The sequence below is a fragment of the Pongo abelii genome, chromosome 14, assembly GCF_028885655.2.
Source record: "Pongo abelii isolate AG06213 chromosome 14, NHGRI_mPonAbe1-v2.0_pri, whole genome shotgun sequence".
Lineage (NCBI taxonomy): Eukaryota > Metazoa > Chordata > Mammalia > Primates > Hominidae > Pongo > Pongo abelii.
The window spans coordinates 44,316,938-44,339,949 of NC_071999.2; the positions used below are offsets into that span (position 1 = coordinate 44,316,938).

The window sequence follows — 23,012 nt, forward strand, 5'->3', positions numbered from 1 at the left end:
ACACAGACACACGTGCAGGCACACATGCCTTTTCTTCCTGAAAATGCATCCACTCAATGGTTTTTGGTCAAATTTTTGGAATTTTTCAATTTCCTTTTCAGTTCCAATCTAAGACTCCAGATTCAACTATATTGTAAAAGACTCTTAGTAGCCTCCTCCCCATTTCTCTGGAAAGTTCTGCTCTTCTGAGAAGTCTTAATCCTCCAAAGAAAATGAGGTCCTAGGGAGTCTGACAGTTAAGAGATCTGAATTCTCTCCTGCCAGGTTCCAAAAGATAATTGATAAAGACCTATTTGGCAGCTCAAAGCTATCCACTCCTGGTCACTATTCACATTCTTCTCCTCAGCCTTGATTTCTACCAAAAAGTCAAAAAAACTTATCACATTTCTAAATCCTGACTTCGTTCCAAAATATATGGGTCATGTGTTTCAAATAGCAGCTCTGTTCAAGAATGGCCAAGTGAGCAAAATTTTGTTCTTTTCATTTGAAAGTACATTTACAAGTGGATCTTTCTTTGGAAAGAGGGTGTGTTCCTAAGAAATTTTGAGTCAGAATATTGTTAAGTACATTTATCTAGTAAATGTGTTAGAGAATGCCATTTTAATTATTACCCATCACTTATTTGTTAAAGAAATTCAGATTTTTTTTCTAAAATAAGTAAGGAAGGCACATCTATGCTAGTAAATTGTACTGAGAAAACAATGCAGTCCACTGCTTGGAGGAGCGAAAAGCTACCTGTTTTTTATTCCCTCACCTGTAACGGTATTCACTTCCACTTACAACTCAAGATGTCCCATTTCCTCAGCAGGAGATCCACAAATACCCTCCAGCATCACCGATCTCTCCCATGGAGAGGATGTCATAGGATGGAATTTTCCACAGTAGATAAAAAGAGTGACCCAGGTCTCTATGAACGAAGAGGATTAATATGTATTTGGTCTATTTTCCTGATGGCTTTCTCTATCTTTTAATGTCTTAACTTATTTTTTAAGTGCTGAATACTGGGCCCTACACCTTGTCTCCTGAATAATAATCTCTATTAGGCCCAAGCATCTGCTTTGTAAATAAACCACACAAGTTGGGAGACAATATATGATCATTTTAATGCCTGAGAGATTATTGACAATCTTTCAATGCATAAATTATCTCTTGTATTGCCTCCAAGACGTTATGGAACAATACCATAAAAGAAGCTCAATCTTCGCAATACAAACAAATAGACTTCTAATTTGTGTTTACTAGAGCAAAGCAGACAAATGGATTTTGCACTTTGTAAGATTTCCCCATATGGAGTTAATTCTTGGCACAGTTTTCAACCTAGTTTGCTGGGAAAATTCCTTTGAGTCCCATTTTAAAGGTCTTCCTGTGGTCACCTTTGACCCCTGCTTTGCTTTCCTAAGAAGGGCCTCAGAAAAAGTGATGAAGAAACTCCTTCCAGACATGATATGCAATTGTTTGTATTCATTCTTGTCCTAAATGTTGTTTTTTCTTCTGAAAGACTGCTAGGAGCCAGCAGATAAGAAGGATTTAAGATTTAAATTTCACAGGACATCAGATGTATGTATTCTCTGTATATCTAGTTTGAGGAATTGATGTGTCATTTCATTTTCCAGAGAATATCATTAAAAAGTCAACACCAACACCAATTGATATTCCCAGACATAACTACCAACAAACCCATGTTGCAACAGGACACACAACGTAAGCATGTGGCTGAAATTCCTCAGATACAATATAGCCATTACATTCACTCAGTCATGCAGTAAATATTTGTTAAACACCCAGACAAAGGCAGTGCTAAGTGAGTAAGAGAGACATGAAACTTGTCCCTGTAGTGACAATACTCAAGTGAGAAAACAGACAATTCTGTAATTAATTAATTGCAACTTTGTCCTAGGTGGGTCTACCAGGAAGCTCACTTCCTCTGAACTGGGGAGGAGTCAGCAATGTTTCCTTGAAGAATGGGCTTAAGCTGTAACCTCACTTATGCAGAGGATTACATAGGCCAAGAGAGGCGAAGAATGATGTTCTATGCAAGGGAGGACAGAAGTGCAAATGCTACAAGACACAAGATGTCTTGGCAAGTTGAAGGAACAAGGAGGACAATGATGTAATCAGGCCCAATAGATAAGGAGGAGAGTGTCATGAGACAGGGTGGTAAGATACATACAGACCAGTCAGAAAAAGAGAATTGAGAATCACTGAGGCAGAGGAATGAGATTTATGATTTTTAAAATTGATTATTTCACTACTGTGAAACACAGGTTTAGAGAACAGAAAGCCAGGATGCAGGATGACGAATTAGGAGTCTGCAGATAAGGAATATATTGTCCTTAATGAAATTTTAAAATGTGATATATAAATGTACATATATGTGTCTGTCTACACATACCCATGTGTGTATATATGTATATTCTATACATATATATGTATATGTATATACATATATGAATATATACGTATATGTATATTCTACACATACCCAAATATGCTTATATATATATACATGTCTATATGTATATAATATACTATAAACATATGTATTTATAATATTCTACACATACCCACATATATATACGTGTGTGTATATATATATATGTATATATGTAGGTACGTGTACCCAAAAATATACCTTTTGAGTATAATTACATATAATATTATATATGTAATTACATACAAATATATGTAAATTCTTTTTAATCTCTACCCTGGAGGAGATTACTTAACATTTAATATATCCTCATCAGACAGGACAGTTACAACAAATGACTTCAAATATCACTGGTACATCTTCACCAGAGCATTTGTTAATTGGTATAAGGAATGCTAGATAGAATATTTCATTACTGCAATGAGTAGCATTTAAAATAAATGAATTGATGCTGGTGAATTATACAGCCACTACATTTGCATGAACAGTGTTCTGAGAATCTGGCCAAGCCCAGTGGCCTCTTAATTTAGGAGTGGTACCCTAGGCCTAGGACCACTTGGTTCCATGTCCCACCACTTCACAGAGAATTCTGATCCATAAGAAGGTGAGCTGCATCCCGTAGCTAGACTATTGCAACTGCTCAATGGAACTTCTCATGCTGGGTACTTTGCAAACTGCCAAAGTACAAACAAATGGAACGGACTATATGACAGTTTCTGCGCTTACTTGCAAATGCCATGTGGCAGCATCTGGTCTGAGACTTGCTTTCATTGTAACATCCCATCTGGCGGCAAGCTTGTGGAGGAAGATACTAGAGTTCTCATCAATCTCCATATGTCTTAAGCTAGTAATACTGTCAACATGAACCTGAAAATGAGATTGATTGGCCAAGTTGGCTCAGGTTAGTTGACAATAACTGGATTAAGATAGCAATGGTGGAGATGGAGGAAAGTGGATCTACTGAAGGGATGGATTTGATGTGGATGAGGGAGAGGGCAGAAGCAAGAATGTCGGTTTTCTAGCATAAGCAACTTGGTACATGGTGGTGCAATATACAGAGACAAGGAACACCGGAGACACAGCTGGTTTGGGAGAAAGATTACAAATTTGGCTTTGGACAGATTGGGTTTGATAGATTTGTGAGTTTGCTAAATGAAGATATTACTCATATGTAGCTCGATACAAGAGGTCTGGGGTTGAAGAAGTACTTGTGGGAGGCTTTAGTAAGCAGAGATAACTAAAGCCATGGGAGGCCATGAGATGGTCTAGGTAGGTAGATAATGATGTAGAAGGAAGGGAAAAGGCCCTGAAGAACGCCAACATCTAGAGGGTGAATATCGGAGCAACATACATACATCAGTAATGATTTTGGTGTTGTAACTCCAGCAAATATGTGTCGTTTTACATAATTTTAAGAACTGATAGCAAAATTTATTTTCAGATAAGTTGGCTTTATTTGGGAAAATGCATCGATAAGCCAACTGAGATAGACTGCACTGAAGTAGGCTCAATGGCATGCTTACGCTGTGAAATAACATCACAGAATGTCTATGCAGCAGATGAAGTTCCTTTGTTTTGCTTTTTTAAATATGAAAAGAGGACAGAGGAGGCAGCCCGATGGAGAGATGCCAGGCTGGTGGGGTTACTAAAACATCACAATGGAAGGGCAACTGAAGGAAGTTTGCCTACTGTTCCATTTACAGTTGTTCATGATGCTGCATCGTAACTGAGTTTTTCATTTCTTTGTTTTGTTTTGTTTGAAACCAGAGAAGAAGCTTATCATGAGCGACGTAAGGTCAGAGATAAGCAGGTCCACGCATGTTTGTGTTTTTCCACAATGTCAGACTTCTGTTGATGCTATTTCAATCATGAAAGCCATGCGCTCCACAGAGTTCCCAAGGAGGCAATTCTCCTTAGTACTTCCTGTTCACTAGGTAATCAGAGCCACAGGCACACAAGCGCAAGCCATCTCACAAGTCAGTCAATATTGTAAACCATACATAATAGTATACTTCATCTATACAAAATTATATAAATTAAACATGCCACAACAAACAAAATAACATTTAACATCAAGAGAAAGGGGATAGAAAACAAACTAGTCCAGGAAGAATGATGTGAACAAAAAGAATATCCTGATCTGGCCCTAAAGGTCCCTTGGTCTTGTAAGAAAGAGCCTTTGATGTGGGCGGAGTCTTCAGGAGCAGATGGTAGGTGTTTGTCACAAGACAGCAAGATGGTGTCTGTTAACATGGCTATTTGAAGCTGCTGAAATCCTGCTTTTTATGGCCACAGGGTCCTCTAATGAGGACTGATGGTGGAGGAGCATGCTTGGTTGTGTCCTTATGTGGTTGGATGCGGTCCTCATTGATCAGGCAAAACATCTGCTCCCAGTTGGTAGAGTGCCTTTTGAAATGTAAGATGGAGTCTTTTTTCTAATCTGTAGTTACTTATGTCAAGGGTGCTCTATACAAAGCTAAGTTTCATGTTGGGGTCAAAGTGATAAGGAACGAAGGCAGGATATGGATATATAAGAATGCAGTGGTTGAGACAGCCTTTGAAAATAGCACTCCCCACCCCAGGAATTTGCAGAAATTTGGGGACTGGCCTTGAACTCTGATAGGCTGTGAAATTGAAGGGCTTATTTACTAAATATTTTGAAGGATAAGCATATCTATCATCTTAAGTCTGGGTTATATATATTTCATATATTATACCTTATCTCTGTATTATTTTCAAGTAGCTAATAATAGTCACAAGTTCAACAATACAAAGGGCACATAAAATAAGTCTCCCTCTCATCCTATCTCTTATCCAGAGGCAACCATTATCATCTGTTTCTTATTTATCTTTCCAGAAACATGCTATTAGCAGAAAGCAAATACATGTATAGTCTTTTAAAATGTTATCAGAAGCATTGGCATACTGTATAAACTCTTCCACATCTTGCATTTCTCTCTTAATAGGCACTGAGGTGTTTTCCATATCAGTACAGAAAAGCCTTTTACATGACTGTATCATATTCTACATATGGATGTACCATAATCTATTTAAGGAATTTCCAATCGATGGTCATTTGAGTTGCTTCCAGACTTCCACTATTGTTGAAAATGCCTCAATGGAAACCTTGTCCATAATTACTTGGCACATGTGCAAACCAAAATTATTCTTCTTGACAAAATAGTTTAAAATTCCCTTCTCATCATGAAAAGGAGTAGAACAGGGAGGAGGCAGGTGCCAGAAAGAACACAGATAAAGGTTCAGAAAGCTCAGCTTGAAATCTCAGTGAGCTGCAGCAGCAAAATCGCAGCCACATGTTTCTGGGCCATTGGAGGAAAGCAAAACATTGCAGAGAAATACACTAATAAAGACTTAGGACTAGAGATCTGTGTTTTGGAAGAAGACATTCTAAAGCATATCAGACCTCACAGGACAAAGCCATGTGGATCACAAAGAAGATAAACTAAACCAGCAGGAACTATTCCCTTAGCTTCCATGGAAAAGGATAATCAACAGATCTTCAGATGAATTGAAGACAGGGATCAGAAATTGTATTTTGTGTCTAGCTTTTATCGTCAAGTATTGATTTAGTATTTATAACAAATATTTTTAGATACTTTATAAAGTCTGGAGTTCTTCTAGAGAAGCAAGAGCAAACATATTCAAAAGCTAGCAGAAGACAAGAAATACTAAGATCAGAGCAGAACTGAAGGAGATAGAGACACAAAAAAACCCTTCAAAAAATCAATGAATCCAGGAGCTGGTTTTTTGAAAAGATTAACAAAATAGATGGACCGCTAGCCAGACTAATAAAGAAGAAAAGAGAGAAGAATCAAATAGACACAATAAAAACTGATAAAGGGGATATCACCACTGATCCCACAGAAATACAAACTACTATCAGGGAATACTGTAAACACCTCTACACAAATAAACTAGAAAATCTAGAAGAAATGAATAAATTCCTGGACACATACGCCCTCCCAAGACTAAACCAGGAAGAAGTCGAATCCCTGAATAGACAAGTTCTGAAATTGAGGTAGTAATTAATACCCTACCAACTAAAAAAAGCCCAGGACTGGACAGATTCTCAGCTGAATTCTACTAGAGGTACAAAGAAGAGCTGGTATCATTCCTTCTGAAACTATTCTGAACAATAGAAAAAGAGGGAATCCTCCCTAACTCATTTTATGAGGCCAGCATCATTCTGATACCAAAACCTAGCAGAGACATAACAAAAAAGAAAATTTCAGGCCAATATTCCTGATGAACATTGATGCAAAAATCTTCAATGAAATACTGGCAAACCAAATCCAGCAGCACATCAAAAAGTTTATCCAACACGATCAAGTTGGCTTCATCACAGGAATGCAAGGCTTGTTCAACATACACAAACAAATAAACGTAATCCTTCACATACACAGAACCAATGACAAAAACCACATGATTATCTCAATAGATGCAGAAAAGGCCTTCAATAAAACTCAACACCCCTTCATGCTAAAAACACTCAATAAACTAGATATTGACGGAACATATCTCAAAATAATAAGAGCTGTTTATGACAAACCCATAGCCAATATCATACTGAATGGGCAAAAACTGGAAGTATTCCCTTTGAAAACCAGCGCAAGACAAAGATGCCCTCTCTCACCACTCCTATTCAACATAGTATTGGAAGTTCTGCCTAGGGCAATCAGGCAAGAGAAATAAATAAAGGGTATTCAAACAGGAAGAGAGAAAGTCAAATTGTCTCGGTTTGCAGATGACATGATTGTATAGTTAGAAAACCCCATCATCTCAGCCCAAAATCTCCTTAAGCTGACAAGCAACTTCAGCAAATTCTCAGGATACAAATTCAATGTGCAAAAATCACAAGCATTCCTATACAACAATAATAGACAGAGAGCCAAAACATGAGTGAACTCCCATTCACAATTGCTACAAAGAGAATAAAATACCTAGGAATACAACTTACAAGGGATGTGAAGGACTTCAAGAACTACAAACCACTGCTCAAGGAAATAAGGGAGGACACAAACAAATGGAAAAACATTCCATGCTCATGGATAGGAAGAATCAATATCATGAAAATGGCCATTCTGCCCAAAGTAATTTATAGATTCAATGCTATCCCCATCAAGCTACCATTGACTTTCTTCTCAGAATTGGAAAAAACTACTTTAAATTTTGTATGGAACCAAAAAAGAGCCTGTATAGCCAAGACAACCCTAAGCAAAAAGTACAAAGCTGGAGGCATCACACTACCTGACTTCAAACTATACTACAAGGCTACAATAACAAAAACAGCATGGTACTGGTACCAAAACAGATATATAGACCAATGGAACAGAACAGAGGCCTCAGAAATAACACCACACATCTACAAGCATCTGATCTTTGAAAAACCTGACAAAACAAGCAATGGGGAAAGGATTCCCTATTTAATGAATGGTGCTGGGAAAACTGGCTAGCCATATGCAGAAAACTGAAACTAGACCCCTTCTTTATACGTTATACAAAAATTAACTTAAGATGGATTAAATACTTAAATATAAAACCTAAAACCATGAAAACCCTAGAAGAAAACCTAGGCAATACCATTCAGGACATAGGCATGGGCAAGGACTTCATGACTAAAACAACAAAAGCAATGGCAACGAAAGCCAAAATTGACAAATGGGATCTAATTAAACTAAAGAGCTTCTGCACAGCAAAAGAAACTATCATCAGAGTGAACAGGCAGCCTACAGAATGGGAGAAAATTTTTGTAATCTATCCATCTGACAAAGGTCTTATATCCAGAATCTACAAGGAACTTAAACACATTTACAAGAAAAGAACAAACAACCCCATCAAAAAGTGGGCAAAGGATATGAACAGACACTTCTCAAAATACAACATTTATGCAGCCAACAAACATATGAAAGAAAGCTCATCATCACTGGTCATTAGAGAAATGCAAATCAAAACCACAATGAGATACCACCTCATGCCAGTTAGAATGGTGATCATTAAAAAATTGGGAAACAACAGATGCTGGAGAGGATATGGAGAAATAGGAAGGCTTTTACACTGTTGGTGGGCGTGTAAATTAGTTCAACCATTGTGGAAGACAGTGCAGCGATTCCTCAAGGATCTAGAATCAGAAATATCATTTGACCCAGCAATCCCATTACTGAGTATATACCCAAAGGATTAGAAATCATTCTACTATAAAGACACATGCACACGTACGTTTATTGCAGCACTATTTACAACAGCAAAGACTTGGAACCAACCCAAGTGTCCATCAATGATAGACTGGATAAAGAAAATGTGGCACATATATGCCATGAAATATTATGCAGCCATAAAAAAGAATGAGCTCATGTCCTTTGCAGGGACATGGATGAAGCCGGAAACATCATTCTCAGCAAACTAACACAGGAAAACCAAACACCGCATGTTCTCACTCATAAATGGGAGTTGAACAATGAGAACCCATGGACACAAGGAGGGGAACATCACACACCAGGGCCTGTCAGGGGAGTTAGGGCAAGGGGAAGGAGAGTATTAGCACAAATACCTAATGCATGCAGGGCTTAAATCCTAGATCACAGGCCTGGTGCAGTGGCTCATGCTTGTAATCCCAGCACTTTGGGAGGCCGAGGCGGGTGGATCACAGGGTCAGGAGTTTGAGTCCAGCCTGGCCAATATGGTGAAACCCTGTCTCTACTATAAATACAAAAATTAGCTGGACGTGGTGGTGGGCACCTGTAGTCCCAGCTACTCGGGTGGCTGAGGCAGGAACATCGCTTGAACCCGGGAAGTGGAGGTTGCAGTGAGCCGAGATCACGCCACTGCATTCCAGCCTGGGTGACAGAGCAAGACTCCGTCTCAAAACAAAAACAAAAACAAAAAAAACCTAGATGACAGGTTGATGGGTGCAGCAAATCACCATGGCACACGCATACCTATGTAAGAAACCTGCACGTGCTGCACATGTATCCCAGAACTTAAAGTATAAAAGAAAAAAAAAAGTCTGGAGTTCTTTTACCCCTCTTGGTTGTTACAGATGTATACATAGAATGTGTAAGCCTTCCTCGACCATTAGTCAAAATTCTGGGCCCTAGAGTGAAAGGAACCAAAAAGTTAATGATGTTAACAAAAGTTAACATGTATTAAGTTGAGTGCTTACCATGTACTGACAACTACAAAGCGTTCTCCATGGATTATCTTGTTTCATCCTCATAAAACTTTATTAAGAAAAATTATTGTTCAGATTTTACAAATGAACAAACTAAGGTTAAGAAATGTGCCCAGGCTGGGCACAGTGGCTCACGCCTGTAATCCCAGCACTTTGGGAGGCCGAGGCGGGTGGATCACCTGAGTTCAGGAGTCCGAGACCATCCTGGCCAACATGGTGAAACCTCGTGTCTACTAAAAATACAAAACTTAGCCGGGCATGGTTGCACACACCTGTAATCCCAGCTACTCGGGAGGCTGAGGCAGGAGAATCGCTTGAACCTGGGAGGTGGAGGTTGCGGTGAGCAGAGATCACGCCACTGCACTGCAGCCTGGTTGACAGAGCAAGACTCTGTCTCAAGAAAAATAAAAAATAAAAAAAAAGAAAGAAAAGAAAAAGAAACGTGGCCAAGTTTACACAACTAGGGCATGATGGAATCAAGATCAAGATTCAAACTTGGGCACTGGGACTCTAAAGTTTTTAATCACTGGTGTATTCACAAACTTTCAGCCAAACAGCAGACTAAGTTCATTGCTGATAACTAGCCCTGAACTATCCATCTCCCTAGCTTAGCTGTATCCTTAATCTCAAGGCTTCCTTAAAGACCTGCTGTTTGTCAGTAAAGTGGGTTGAAAACTAATGACTTAATAACTCATGTCAAGCAAATAAAAATTCATTAAGTACAGAAAAACAGCCTTTTACAAAAATGTCCCTCCTAATGAAGGCTATTTCTGTTGTGCTATAAGTTAAACATTTATTTTAAAAAATTATTATTGGCATTATGATCTATAATATGCTTAAATAATTGTAACAAAGAGTATTTGTTTTAAAGAATTTAGATGAGTAGAAACATTTAAGGGCCATAGTAAAAGGCAAAATATGTCAGTGGTAGATTCTATCACAGTATTTGATGCATAAAATGTGATAAGTAAACACTTGTAAAGAAGTAAATAACTAAAAGAAAAATACAAGGATATCAGAAGCCATATAACAGAGTTCTAGGTGAGCCAACCTAAACATCTCAGGCAATCATATATAGAAGGTACAGCATAAGCTTCTGAATAGGACAAACAACCTTCCTCCCCATTTCCCAGAGAAGTGGCAATTCTGAAAGTTGTTGAGGAAGCATATATGAGCAGAAGGATTTCCAGATTCAATTGCTCGTGGAAGTAATTAAGCTTATGTGGTCACAGATGGCCTCACAACACTAAGCTCTCTCCTTGCTCCTGTTCATATTAAAAATAATCTTGTTTTTGACTATGCTAAAAATTTATTTTCACATGTAAATATTTACTTTAACCACCACTTGACTACATGAAACTAGGATAGGCACTGAAAATACAGAACTAAAGATGATCTGGATTATAAGAATATTGTTCACATTTTACAAGAGATGTACTTCTCCAGGAAAAAGTCAGTTATTTTCTCATCGACCTATTAGTGCAGTGATCCAGTTCATGGTATCATCTTGCCTTGCAGTGGAGAAATAGTCCAATTCAGTTTCCTCAACAATTGCTGTTGAGGTGAAGACAGTTTCTTCTCGGTCCTGTGGGCTTGCTGGAACCTGGTAACTAGTGGTCTTATCTCCATGAAGGCTGTCTGGGGTTACCCACTCCATTTTATAAGAATCAAAGAAGGGTGTACGAACATTTGCTGATCTGACAAATTCACTCTGGTCACCAAGGATTGCAAAAATGGTTTTTACTCAGAGGCTATTTTTGCTATTAACAAAAATACAGAATGAATTCCATCTTTTTCCTTCCCTTCACAGCTAAGGTTCTTGAAAGATTACTCTATAATTCTCTGCTCATCTTTACCCCTTATTCACTCTTTTACCCTTACTAATTTCATTAACACCCTACCACTCTACTAAAACCACTCTTTCCTGAGGGCATTATTAACCTTCTAGTTACCAAATCAAATAAGTGCAACTTGGCTCCCTGGAAACATTTTCCATAAACATTCTTAGAACTCTCTTCCTCTTGAAATTCTCTTCCCTTCCATTGGTGTCTATGACAACACCTTTTAAAAAATTTCCTCTGACATCTCTGATTGCTCCTTCAACAAAGATCCTTTTAATGGTCTATTCTTTCAATGATGTTGTTCTCTAAGATTTCTTCTCCTGCATTAATTCCTTCCTGTTGTCTTCATATTCACCAATATCACTTATATCCATTATCTATGTGGTCATATGCTGTAAAAAGACATTTCAGTCAACAATAGATCACACATACAACAGTGGTTCGCATAAGATTATAATGGAGCTAAAAAATTCCTATCACTTAGTGATGTCATAGACATTGTAACATCATAGTGCAATTCATTATTCGTGTGTTTGTGGTGATGCTGGGGTAAACAAATCTACTGCATTGCCAGTTATATAAAAGTATAGCAGATATGGTAGCACTCTAGGGTGACTATCATTAACATTTCATTGTATATTTTCAAATAGCTGGAAGAGCAGATTTTTGAATGCTCCCAACACAAATAAATGATACATGTTTGAGGTGATGAATATGATAATTATCTAGATTTTATCGTCATACATTGTGTACATCTACTGAAATATTACTCTGCACACCATAAACATGTATGATTGTGTGTTAAAGATAATAATAAAGCAAAAAGACAAAAAACAAAAAAGGTATAGCACAATTATGTACGGTACATAATACTTGATGATGATAAATGACTGTTTCCGGTATATGTATTTACTATACTCTACTTTTTATTGCTATTTTAGAATATAGTCCTTCTACTTCTTAAAGAAAAAGTTAACTGTAAAACAGCCTCAAGCAACTGCTTCAGGTGGTATCCAGAAGAAGGCATTGTTATCATAGGAGATGACCGCTCCATGGATGTTAATGCTCCTGAAGACCTTTCAGTGGGACAAGATGTGGAGGTAGAAGACAGTGATATTGATGATCCTCACCACGTGCAAGCTAGGCTAATGTGTGTGTGTGTGTTTTAGTTCTTTTAAAAGATTAACAAGTAAAAAAACAAAACAAAACAAAAAAACTTCAATAGAAAAAAGCTACAGAATAAGAATATAAAGAAGGAAGTATTTCTGTACAGCTGCACAGTTTTTAAACAAACTTAGCTTAAGCTAAGTGTCATTTCAAAAGTGTCAGAAAGTTTAAAGTTAAAAAGTTTATAAAGTAAAAAAAGTTACAGTAAGCTAAAGTTAATTTCTTGTTGAAGAAATAAAAATATTTTTATTAATTTATAATAGCCTAAATGTACAGTGTTTATAAAGTCTACACTAGTGTATGGTAATATCCCAGGCCTTCACATTCACTTACCACTCACTCACTGATTCACCCAGAGCAACTTCCAGTCCTGTAAGGTTCATTCATGGTAAGTGCCCTATATGGGTGCACCATTTTTAATTATTTTATTTTAATTTATTTTATTTTTGAGACGGAGTCTCGCTCTGTTGCCAGGCTGGAGTGCAGCAGCATGATCTTGGGTCACTGCAACCTCTGCCTCCCAGGTTCAAATGATTCTCCTGCCTCAGCCTCCCGAGTAGCTGGGACTACAGGCACGTGCCACCATGCCCAGCTAATTTTTGTACTTTTAGTAGAGACGGGGTTTCACCAAGTTGGCCAGGATGGTCTTGATCTCCTGACCTCGTGATCTGCCCGCCTCGGCCTCCCAAAGTGCTGGGATTACAGGTGTGAGCCACCGCGCCTGGCCCATTTTTAATTTTTTATACCATATTTTCACTGTTCCTTTCTATGTTAGATATGTTTAGATGCACAGATACTTGTTATTGTGTTACAGTCACCTACAGTATTCAGTACAGTAACACGCTGTACAGGTTTAAAGCCTGGGAGCAACAGGTCATACCATATAGCCTAGGTGTAGAGAAGGCTGCACTATCTAGGTTTGTGTAAGTACACTCTATGATGTTTCCACAATGACAAAATTGCCTAACAACGCATTTCTTGGAATATATCTCCATCATTAAGCAATGCATGATTATATACCTAAAATTTCTCCTGAGCCTCAGCCCTTAATTTTCAACTACCTGCTAAGCATCTATGTCTGGATATCTCACAGGTAATTTACACATACCAAGTCCTTAATTACACCAATTTTTATGTGCGTCTTAAAAGGCCTTTATTTTTATTTGAAGTTTGTTTTTGTTTTTGAAGGATTTTTCTTGGGTATAGAATTTTATTTAGGTTGATGATCTATTCCTTTATTTTTGTTATTTTTTAATTGACAAAAATTGTAGATACTTACTGTGTAAAATGTGATGTTTTGATGTATGTATGCACTGTAGAATATGTTCTTTTTTCATATCTTGTCTCTATCTGTGGCACCCTCATCTACCCAACTCTCTTCCTTCCCTCTCTCTCTATTCCAAGGACCTATTGAGTTTATCCTGTTCTCTCTAATAGTTTCCCAGCCTCTCCATCTCTATTAATTTGGCCCAGTTTGGCCCTGTCATTTCACACCTTGACATCCCCCTATTTGTTCACTTCCTTTTCCCAATCGCTTAGACCATAGTAGATGCTCTGCTTTCTGTTGGTGGAATGATTACATTGTAACAATTTCTGCCCCACTTCTGCCACCCAGTGTCTCACAATACTTCCTCCAGGGATCTAGTTAAGAAACATAAGTTGTTCATGCCACATCTTCCCCTATGTCAGATCCTCCCACTGCCTCCAATATCCATTTTAAATTTTGGTCCTTTTAGCATGGTACCCAAAGCACTGCCTGCCCTTCTCCCACCTCATCTTCCACCTGCCCAAATGCACCCCAACTGCTGCCATGTGAGATGACCCACAGTTCTATTAACCTTTAAGGCCCTCCATGCTTTTCTCTTTGATTAAGGTGCCATTAGAACACAATAAAGTGCAGTCTTTAAATGCATGTAATCAATGGATTTTTGGCAAGTGTATACATCCATGTGGACACCACTCCCATCAATATGTAGAACATTTCCATCATCCCAGAAAGTCCCGTTTCGTCCTCACCAGTCAATTCCCCCACCCACATAAGAGGGTAACCATTATTCTAATTTCCATGACCATGTATTAGTTTTCCTCTGTGCTTCTTTTGCTCAACAGAATGTCTGTGGGATTCATCCAAGTTGATGTGTATACCATGTGTTCATTCCTTTTATTGCTGAGTAGTATTCCACTGTCTAAATATACCACAATTCATGTATGTGCTGGTGAACATTTGAGTTTCTCCCAGTTTAGGGTTATTATGAAACAAAATTGAAATGAACATTCTTATGCAATCTTTTTGTGAACATAGTTTTGTTTTGTTTTTTTGGCACAAATACCTAGGAAGAGAATTACTATGGTTCACTTAATAAAAATGTACCTATTGCTTTTCCAGCCATGTGTCCACATACTCAGCAACATTTGGTGTTGTCAACATTTTGTTTTAGTTATTCTAGTGTATGTTAAGCAACATTTCATTGTGGTTCTCAAAGTTTCATTTTCTTCTCAACTAATGATGTTGAACATCTTTTCAATGTAATCGGCCACTGGTATATCGTCTTTTGGGAAATACCCCATTCATGTTTTTACCCTTTAAAAATGGGTTGTCCTTTTTATTATTCATTTGAGAGAGTCATGTATGTACTCAGAATACAAGTTCTTTATCAGATATATAACTTTTTCTAGTCATTGACACATCTTTTTATTTTCTTAATGATGATTTTTGAAGAGCAGGACATTGTGATATATCATCTTTCATCTTTTTTATACCTTTTTAATTTGTCTGTGCAGAATTCTTTACCTGGGAGGAACTTCCTCTCTGCCTTTGAGAATTAGTTGACATATGATTTGATAATCACTGATGCTCCTGTTATTTTTTTCCGTGAGCTTATGACTGACTTGAGAGCATGGGCTGTATTTTATTTAGTGTTTTATGTCTAGTAGACTACCTACCAAGTAGCAGGTGTTCAATGACTAGAGTCAATTAAATTTCATCAGTTCACTTCTTTGCATGTCATTTCCTTTTCCTAAAAACAAGGTAAACTCCCCACTTACTGCACAGGCATGTGCAAGCAATGAAAGCTTTTAAGGTTGTGAAAATTGAGCTTTTTATTGCTTCTCATGTGTACATCAGTAAGAATCCTGTGAATATATACTTTTCACTGACTTTGTTATTGTTATTAGCTTATGAATTGTGATTTACATTTCAAAAGCAGTATATGTAATTCTTAATAACTTAGATGTTCCTATTAAAATGCTGGGACATCTTGAGCAAAAAAAAAAAAATTATATGACTAGCCAGAATTTGCCATTGTCATATAAGAGTTTGTCATTTGACTTTACCATGTAGAGTGGCTGATCTTTTATTCCAGTGAGGCTTACTAATGCCTAAAATCACATGAACTACATAAAAATGACAATGTCATCATTAAATCTGTCCAAGGAACTAGACCTTAATGAATTCCCTAGAGAACTCCAACTTGATAATGGGAGCTAAGAAGTCACAACACTACTCTGACAGGAAGGTGCAGTTAAAAGAAATTTGAAAAGCACCAGCTATACATGAAAATAATAGGCTAATTGAGGAAGCAAAGTGCAATCTTTTCTTCTCTGCAGGAAACCACAGAGTGGAGAAGCCCCTGCTCAGCAGACAATGAGACACAATCAAATCACATTCAGCACATTATGAATTAAGCATCTGAGAGTGGAATGACTTTCTCCACACCAACAAAGCCTCAGAGTGCAGAATTTTATTGGTCAGATCCTGTATTGTTCTTCCAGAGCAGCATGGATTCCCATCCTGGAATGATTAAAAGTACCAGAAGCAAGTGGAATAGTCAGCTATTCAAATTAAACTGATAAATGTGTATAGATAGCATAGAAAATATAGTTACATGTATAAATAGCCAGAATGTTCAATTTCCAAATCTGAAAAGTACAATGAATTTAGAAGCTAATTGAAACTGAATTCTTAAGGATTTGTTACAATATCTCAGGCTTACTAAACAAAAGGCTGGATCCAATATTCAGAATGCAATCTTTGCTCCTGAAGGAGCTAGTTTTTGTTATTTGTTATTTATTTTTTTGGTGGGGACAGGATCTCACTCTGTTGCCTAGGCTGGAGTGCAGTGTTGCAATCTCGGCTTACTGCAACCTCCACCTCCTGGGTTCAAGCGATTCTTGCGCCTCAACCTGAGTAGTTGGGATTACAGGAGTGCATGATTATGCCCAGCTAATTTTTTTTTTTTTTTTTGGTATTTTTAGTAGAGATGGAGTTTTGCCATGTTGACCAGGCTGGTCTTGAACTTCTGGCCTCATGTGATTTCCCCACCTCGGCTGGGATTACAGGTGTCAGCCATCACACCTAGCCCTGAAAGAGCTAGTTCTGTTAAGGGGCCATGTGAGGATCCAAACCTTTCTCTTTAGTGAAGACTTTCTGCTGGAGGGACAGGGCTGTTGAGACAAGCTTTTTAAAATGGCCAACATCCCTGAAGGGCAGTGATATAAAATTTTCCCTGACACAGAAGTACAGAAGAAACCCAGCACTTTGTAGAATATGGAGGAAAAGCAAGTCACCGGCAACTGTAACAGTCGTGTCACCATGCTGGAGACTGTCAGTCCAGTCACCTCCTGAACCACAATCTAGCTCTTGTTGCCCTAAATCACATCTGAATACCACCCACATTCTCAAACTTAATACAAAACAGACCTGAAGTTCTTCTCTCCTCAGAATTTGGTTATGATTGAAATGTAATAAGCAGGAAGTTAGTTAGAATTCTGGTTGCAAGGAATTCACGTTGAAAGCAGAAACTGTCTTACTCATCTTTAATACACTTGTGCCTAGAACAGTGCCTGATTGATTAGTGAGTGAATTAATGAGAGGCCTTAAAAGAGAAAAGGAAATTTTACAGGACTGTAGTAGTTGAAGAGCTACATTGGAAAAATTAAAGAAGCAAATCTGATGACTGAATTAACACTCCATGACTCATCTAGCTATTGATCAAAGAGAGAATTTATTCACAGAGATTTTCAAATACAAACAAAATAGCACTTTTAAATTTTGTACAAAATGAATATAGAAATAAATGTGGTACAGCACAGTACAATAATGAACAAAAGAAAACACGATCCAACGACTGGAAAATGTCTCATTACTCTCATATCTTCGGCTGAATTCTCTCCTACAGTGGACAGAAAGTTGCCCCTTTTCTTCATAAGAATATCATAGCAGAAGCTACTCAGAGAAATATTGCATATTGTTGAATAACATGGAAATACAAAGGCTTAACTCTAAAGGTCTGCATAAACACTGAAAATATGTTGAGGAACTAAATTAGAGTTTATGCAGGATATACAAAATACTGATAGTTTGGCTTATTGGTCCATTTATTAGGCTTAATGTATGTTTTATAAAGTGATAATACTGTATTTTAAATGTATATTAAAAAGAAAACAAAGGAGAAATGCACCACTAAACCTCCCGTACAGTCTGTGCGATAATCCACATGTTTGTACATGGGCGTGTGTGGGGATGCGTATGTCTGTATGTGCTTGTGTGCTTTCGGGAGTGCCGTGACCTACAGGGAACATCTTTGGGGGTACCCTGCTTCCCAACATAACACTGTTTCTACTAGCCCTTTTGATTTTCTGAGTCCTCACCTTAAAAAACAAAACAAAACTAAAACCCAAACCCTTGTTTGTATATATAGATTTGTTGTGTATGTGTGTGTTGTACATTAACAATACTCTGTGGAATAGAAACACCCAATGCCCTGCAATATTTTTAGCCTTTGGTCCATTTTACTCCATCATTCTATACTCCCCCTTTTTTTCCCCCCCTACAAATCTCCTATAATCCTTCCTTCCTATATCATGTTCCTGATGTTATTGGGTTTCATTTTATTAGCATTGTATTGGATTAGAATTACTATTCCACCTTTTGAAGGTAGGTGGATGTTTTGACCTCTCCAAGCCCCTTTGGCCCGTCTTCTCCTCTGTCGGCTGTTGGTGGCTCCATCTCAGTATGGGTAGTGCTTCTGTTTCTTGCCCGAAAAGCAAGCCAGCCATGTGCACAGCAGCATGGCGGCAGTGGCACCTGCTCCCGTGCAGTAGTAGGCCCAGCCGATTTCACACTTCCCTAGGGACAGAGGAAGGGGAAAGAAGAAAGTCACAGATGAGGATGATTTTGCAGCAGGCTTTCTTATTGCTTCCAGTGTGTGGGTTCTGAAACACCCTTTAGGAATATGGTATCTTCGCTTAAACGGAATAATAATGTGCTGAAAGTTATCTTGACAGTGAAGAAAGCAAGAATGGCTGGATGCATTTCAGAAGGATCTCAATGTGTACCTCTCACACTGGCTAAGAGAAGTCTATTCTCCTCCACCAATATCCACACCCTGGCCAAAAAAGAGAAGAATGGCAGCAACCAGGATAGGAGATGACGGAGTTAATTGTAACTTACATCACCCAAGCTCACCTGCGTAACAAAGTACTTTAGGGAAAAAATATAAATGTTGATGCAATCCTTCTGCAAAAGGGCCACTTTGAGGAGGCAACCCATTTGAAGGATAATGGCTAATGCTAAGGTGAATACTGCCATTTATGTGGAATCGTCAAGTGACTTACTCTCTACTGTCTGAATCAGAAAACAAAAATTCCCAGATTCTTCTGGGATCAACAGTCATCTTGAAGATAAAGTGTCATTTAAATGAAAATATAATGACAAGCATCCAAGTGGGTCCTGATTTCTCAGAGTTGGATTAGTCTTAATAGTCATAAGAAACCCAAAATATTAAAAATATATAAGTAGATTTATTTATCTATATTATCTTTGTCAATTCTTTTATCAACATTATAAGGTGGAATACTAGCTCAACATGGTTGACAAAAAAGCTTCTCAGCATTTAAAGAAGTTGGTGACTTACTCATAGTCATATGCTTATAATTTGGAATAAAGTGAGCCAGGACTCAAATCTAGGTTCTAGATCCCAAGAATAGGTCGGTGTCCCCAGATGGGTTAATGGAATGGATTTCTGCATTTTTTAGCTTTTTCTTTCTTAATGACATCCAAGTTATTCTTTTTGTGTGCATAGCAAAGAAGGCCTCTATATCTTATACTGGACACTGTACTTTCTGCTTCAATTCTAATTCATTTTTCAGCTGGTCTTACCATCTTATCAGATGACGCTCCAACAGCAACCATGTTCCTCCTTTTGGTTCTTGTTTTGCATTACATTAGATACAAACATAAACACCAAGACATTTGGATTTCACAGTCACTGAACATAAAAGACATAGATTGAAAATCACAGGGCCGGGCGCAGTGGCTCATGCCTGTAATCCCAGCACTTTGGGAGGCCAAGGCAGGAAGATCACCTGCAGTCAAGAGTTTGAAACCAGCCTGACCAACATGGCAAAACCCCATCTCTACTAAAAATACAAATATTAGCCAGGCATGGTGGTGGGTGCCTGTAATCCCAACTACTCAGGAGGCTGAAGCAGGAGAATCACTTGAACTCGGAAGGTGGAGGTTGCAGTGAGCTGAGATCACACCAGTGCACTCCAGCCTGGGTCAGGGAGCGAGACTCCGTCTCAAAAAAAAAAAAAAAAAAAAAGAAAAGAAAATCACATCCCTTCGTTTCACAAGTCAGTCTGCAGGAAAACAGCCTGTTGCTTGGCAAGAATGACACCATCTTGAGGCGAAACCTCAATGACGACCAGTGTTTGACTCCTGCATACCGAGGTGTTCCCACAGCGTAGATAACCTCCCATAAAGAAACAATGCCTATGGCATAGATAACCTTTCATAAAGACGTTTATCTCATCTCCCTAGAGGTCACAAGTTTTGGCAAGAAAGTATGAGATGTGACCAGCTGCACTTGTCTGTACCCTAAAAGCTTGCTACGTAAAGGCTGCTTTCTGGAGGGCAGGTGCAAAGATCCACCATCTCACAGCTGCCAGAGGCATGGCTTCTGTTTGTAAGTCCCTATTAAATATTTCTTTCTGAGAAACTGGACTTGTCAGCCTCTTTCCTCACCTCTTTTCTCAGCCTCTCAGCCTATTGGGTGGGGTTTGCATAGAGCTGCTCACCGCGGAACACAGCCACTTTTACCTTGTTCATTTCTGAAAAATTAATAACTTCCCTGCTGAAAATTTCCAAGACTGTTAGGTATAATGTGCAATTAAACTTTGGATCTTCACTGGACATTTACTGGAGAAGTAGTTAGCATGTGCCCCATGCGCGGATAAAAAGGCAAGGCAAGACAGAGCTAAGGGAGTTATTGGCTTGTGGTCACCATGAGTCAACAGCAGCAAAATTTGATCAAGAGCCTCCACATCTTAAAAGTTCTTAGGCCATTACCTAAGCACACAGACATCAAGCTATGTTGTTCAGTCCTCAACCTAGGTGTCATCCTTGATTTCTCCCTTTCCACATCCAATGAATAATTAAAAAATAGCAAATGTGTATTGATTACCATTTTCTCAAAATTGTCATGGAGCTTTACATGGAGTAGATATTAATGCTTTAATTCTCATAGGAACACAATGTGGTAGATACATGAGTATCATTCTCATCTTTCAGACGGGAAGACTGAGGCCAAGGAAAGTTTAATAACCTGCTCCAGGACTTCTCCTTAATAAGTAGCAAGTCCTCTGCCACTCTCCCCCATATCCATCCTGTGTCCTGCCCCTTCTCAAAGGCCCGACCATCCCCCAGGCAGTGTCATCTGCTGTCATTGCTTTCTTGTCTCTCTGCTTCTACTTATATCATCACCAACAACAAGGTAGGTAGCTGTCTTTTTAAAAATCAATCAGATCAAGCCACGCTCTTACTTAAAACCCTGTAATGACCCAGCACTTTGGGAGGCCAAGGCGGCTGGATCACTTGAGGTCAGGAGTTCAAGACCGGCCTTGCCGACATGGTGAAACCCCATCTCTACTAAAAATACAAAAATTAGCCGGGCGAATTTGATCAAGATCCTCCACATCTTAAAAGTTCTTAGGCCATTACCTAAGCACACAGACATCAAGCACACAGAGCAAATTAGTGCAAGTGGCCCACACATAAGAATCACTTGAACCCGGGAGGCGGAGGTTGTAGTGAGCCAAGATTGCACCACTGCACTCCAGCCTGGATGGCAGAATAAAACTCTGTCTCAAAAAAAAAAAAAAAAAAAAAAGCCCCTTTAATGAATTCTCAAAAATCGATGTCCTTCCTGTAGTCTATGAGGGCTTAAATGTCTGCTGACCTCTCAGACTTCATGATCACTCTCTCCTGTGTCTTGTCTCTGGCCACACTGACCACTTTTTCTGGAGCACATCAGCCTTGTTGCTGACAGGAGAGCTTCACACTTACAATTCCTTCCACCCAGAAATTCTACTTCCAGATCGTGGAAATGCCAGGCCTATGGTAAGCACCCAATAAATAATTGTTGAATGAAAGGCAAGGTAAAAGAAAAGCAGAAAGGAAGCAAACCAGGCAGGCAGCTAATACCTGAAAAACAGTATGTCTAGCATTTTATTTTAAGAGTAACTCTTGTCCTGTTTTGGCACTGAAATTTTGGAGAGAACTTCCCAAACCAAGTATGTATTTCCGGCCTCATCTAGAGAGTGTGTTAAATTTAACGGGGTAACAGATTCTGAAAGATCACCTCTCCACCTCTGAGTAGGTCTCACTGGCACAATGACCTCCATTAATACAGATAGAATAAGCATTTTTCACGGGTAACCGAGTCCTCCTTCACAGGTCAGATTTGCTGACAACCATGAACTAATGTGGTTGTGAGTCTTAGAAATAATCTCCATTTTGAATCATTCTTTAGCTGGATTAAATACATCTAGGAGGGAGAATTAATAGGTAGAGAAGAGATGGCCAATAGTTTAGAACATTTCAAAGAGTCGGCAAAATTTGTGGTCCATCTGTTTAGCACTGGGCTCATAATACAGAATACAATCAATTGTTCATTATTAATAATGTATTGACCTATACATAGTTCGTTCCATGACCTAACATGAAAAGTAGAGTATATAATTCTTTATTAATTATTTGGCACTTAAGAAAAAGTTGCTGAGGCTAATTATTTGAAAACAGTATATGTGACAGTAGACACATTTATTAAACAAAGATGGAAAAAGAAGCTAGTAAAGGGTTGGCTATCAGAGGACGATGAGAGAGAGGATAATATTGGTTTTGCTTTTGTTTTTGGCAGAGAAGTCAATAAAATAGCAGAAGTTTAAGCTTCAGGGTCTCGTAAGTGGCAGGGGAGCTACAGCCAATGCTGTAGATTCTCCAGCCAGTTCCTCTGTGGCCCTTTGCTGGTTCTGGACTCTCAATCTCCAGCTTCTGTTTGTGTTTTGCTCCTAACAGCTTATATTTGCAATGCTCTTCAGAGGA

The 23,012-nt window shown here is 38.5% G+C and overlaps 1 protein-coding gene and 2 long non-coding RNA genes across 4 annotated transcripts in view; 1 reads left to right on the forward strand and 2 right to left on the reverse strand.

Annotated features, from left to right (window-relative positions):
* Window positions 1–12,242, reverse strand: part of LOC129049499 (uncharacterized) — a 90,791-nt gene extending 78,549 nt beyond the window's left edge. For both annotated transcript variants that reach the window (XR_010136749.1, XR_008512628.1), the window contains exon 1: window positions 11,041–12,242. This is a non-coding gene — a long non-coding RNA (uncharacterized LOC129049499). The remainder of the gene's footprint in view (window positions 1–11,040) is intronic.
* On the forward strand, window positions 11,007–16,523 carry LOC129049497 (uncharacterized). The gene is made up of 3 exons (XR_008512626.1): window positions 11,007–12,303; window positions 12,403–12,561; window positions 16,235–16,523. It is a non-coding gene; the product is annotated as an uncharacterized LOC129049497 (long non-coding RNA).
* A 1,089-nt stretch (window positions 16,524–17,612) lies between these two features.
* Window positions 17,613–23,012, reverse strand: part of LHFPL6 (LHFPL tetraspan subfamily member 6) — a 257,329-nt gene continuing 251,929 nt past the window's right edge. The window contains exon 3 of the mRNA XM_054528935.2: window positions 17,613–18,755. Within this exon, the coding sequence (XP_054384910.1) occupies window positions 18,637–18,755 (119 nt within the window). The 3' untranslated portion in view covers window positions 17,613–18,636. The remainder of the gene's footprint in view (window positions 18,756–23,012) is intronic.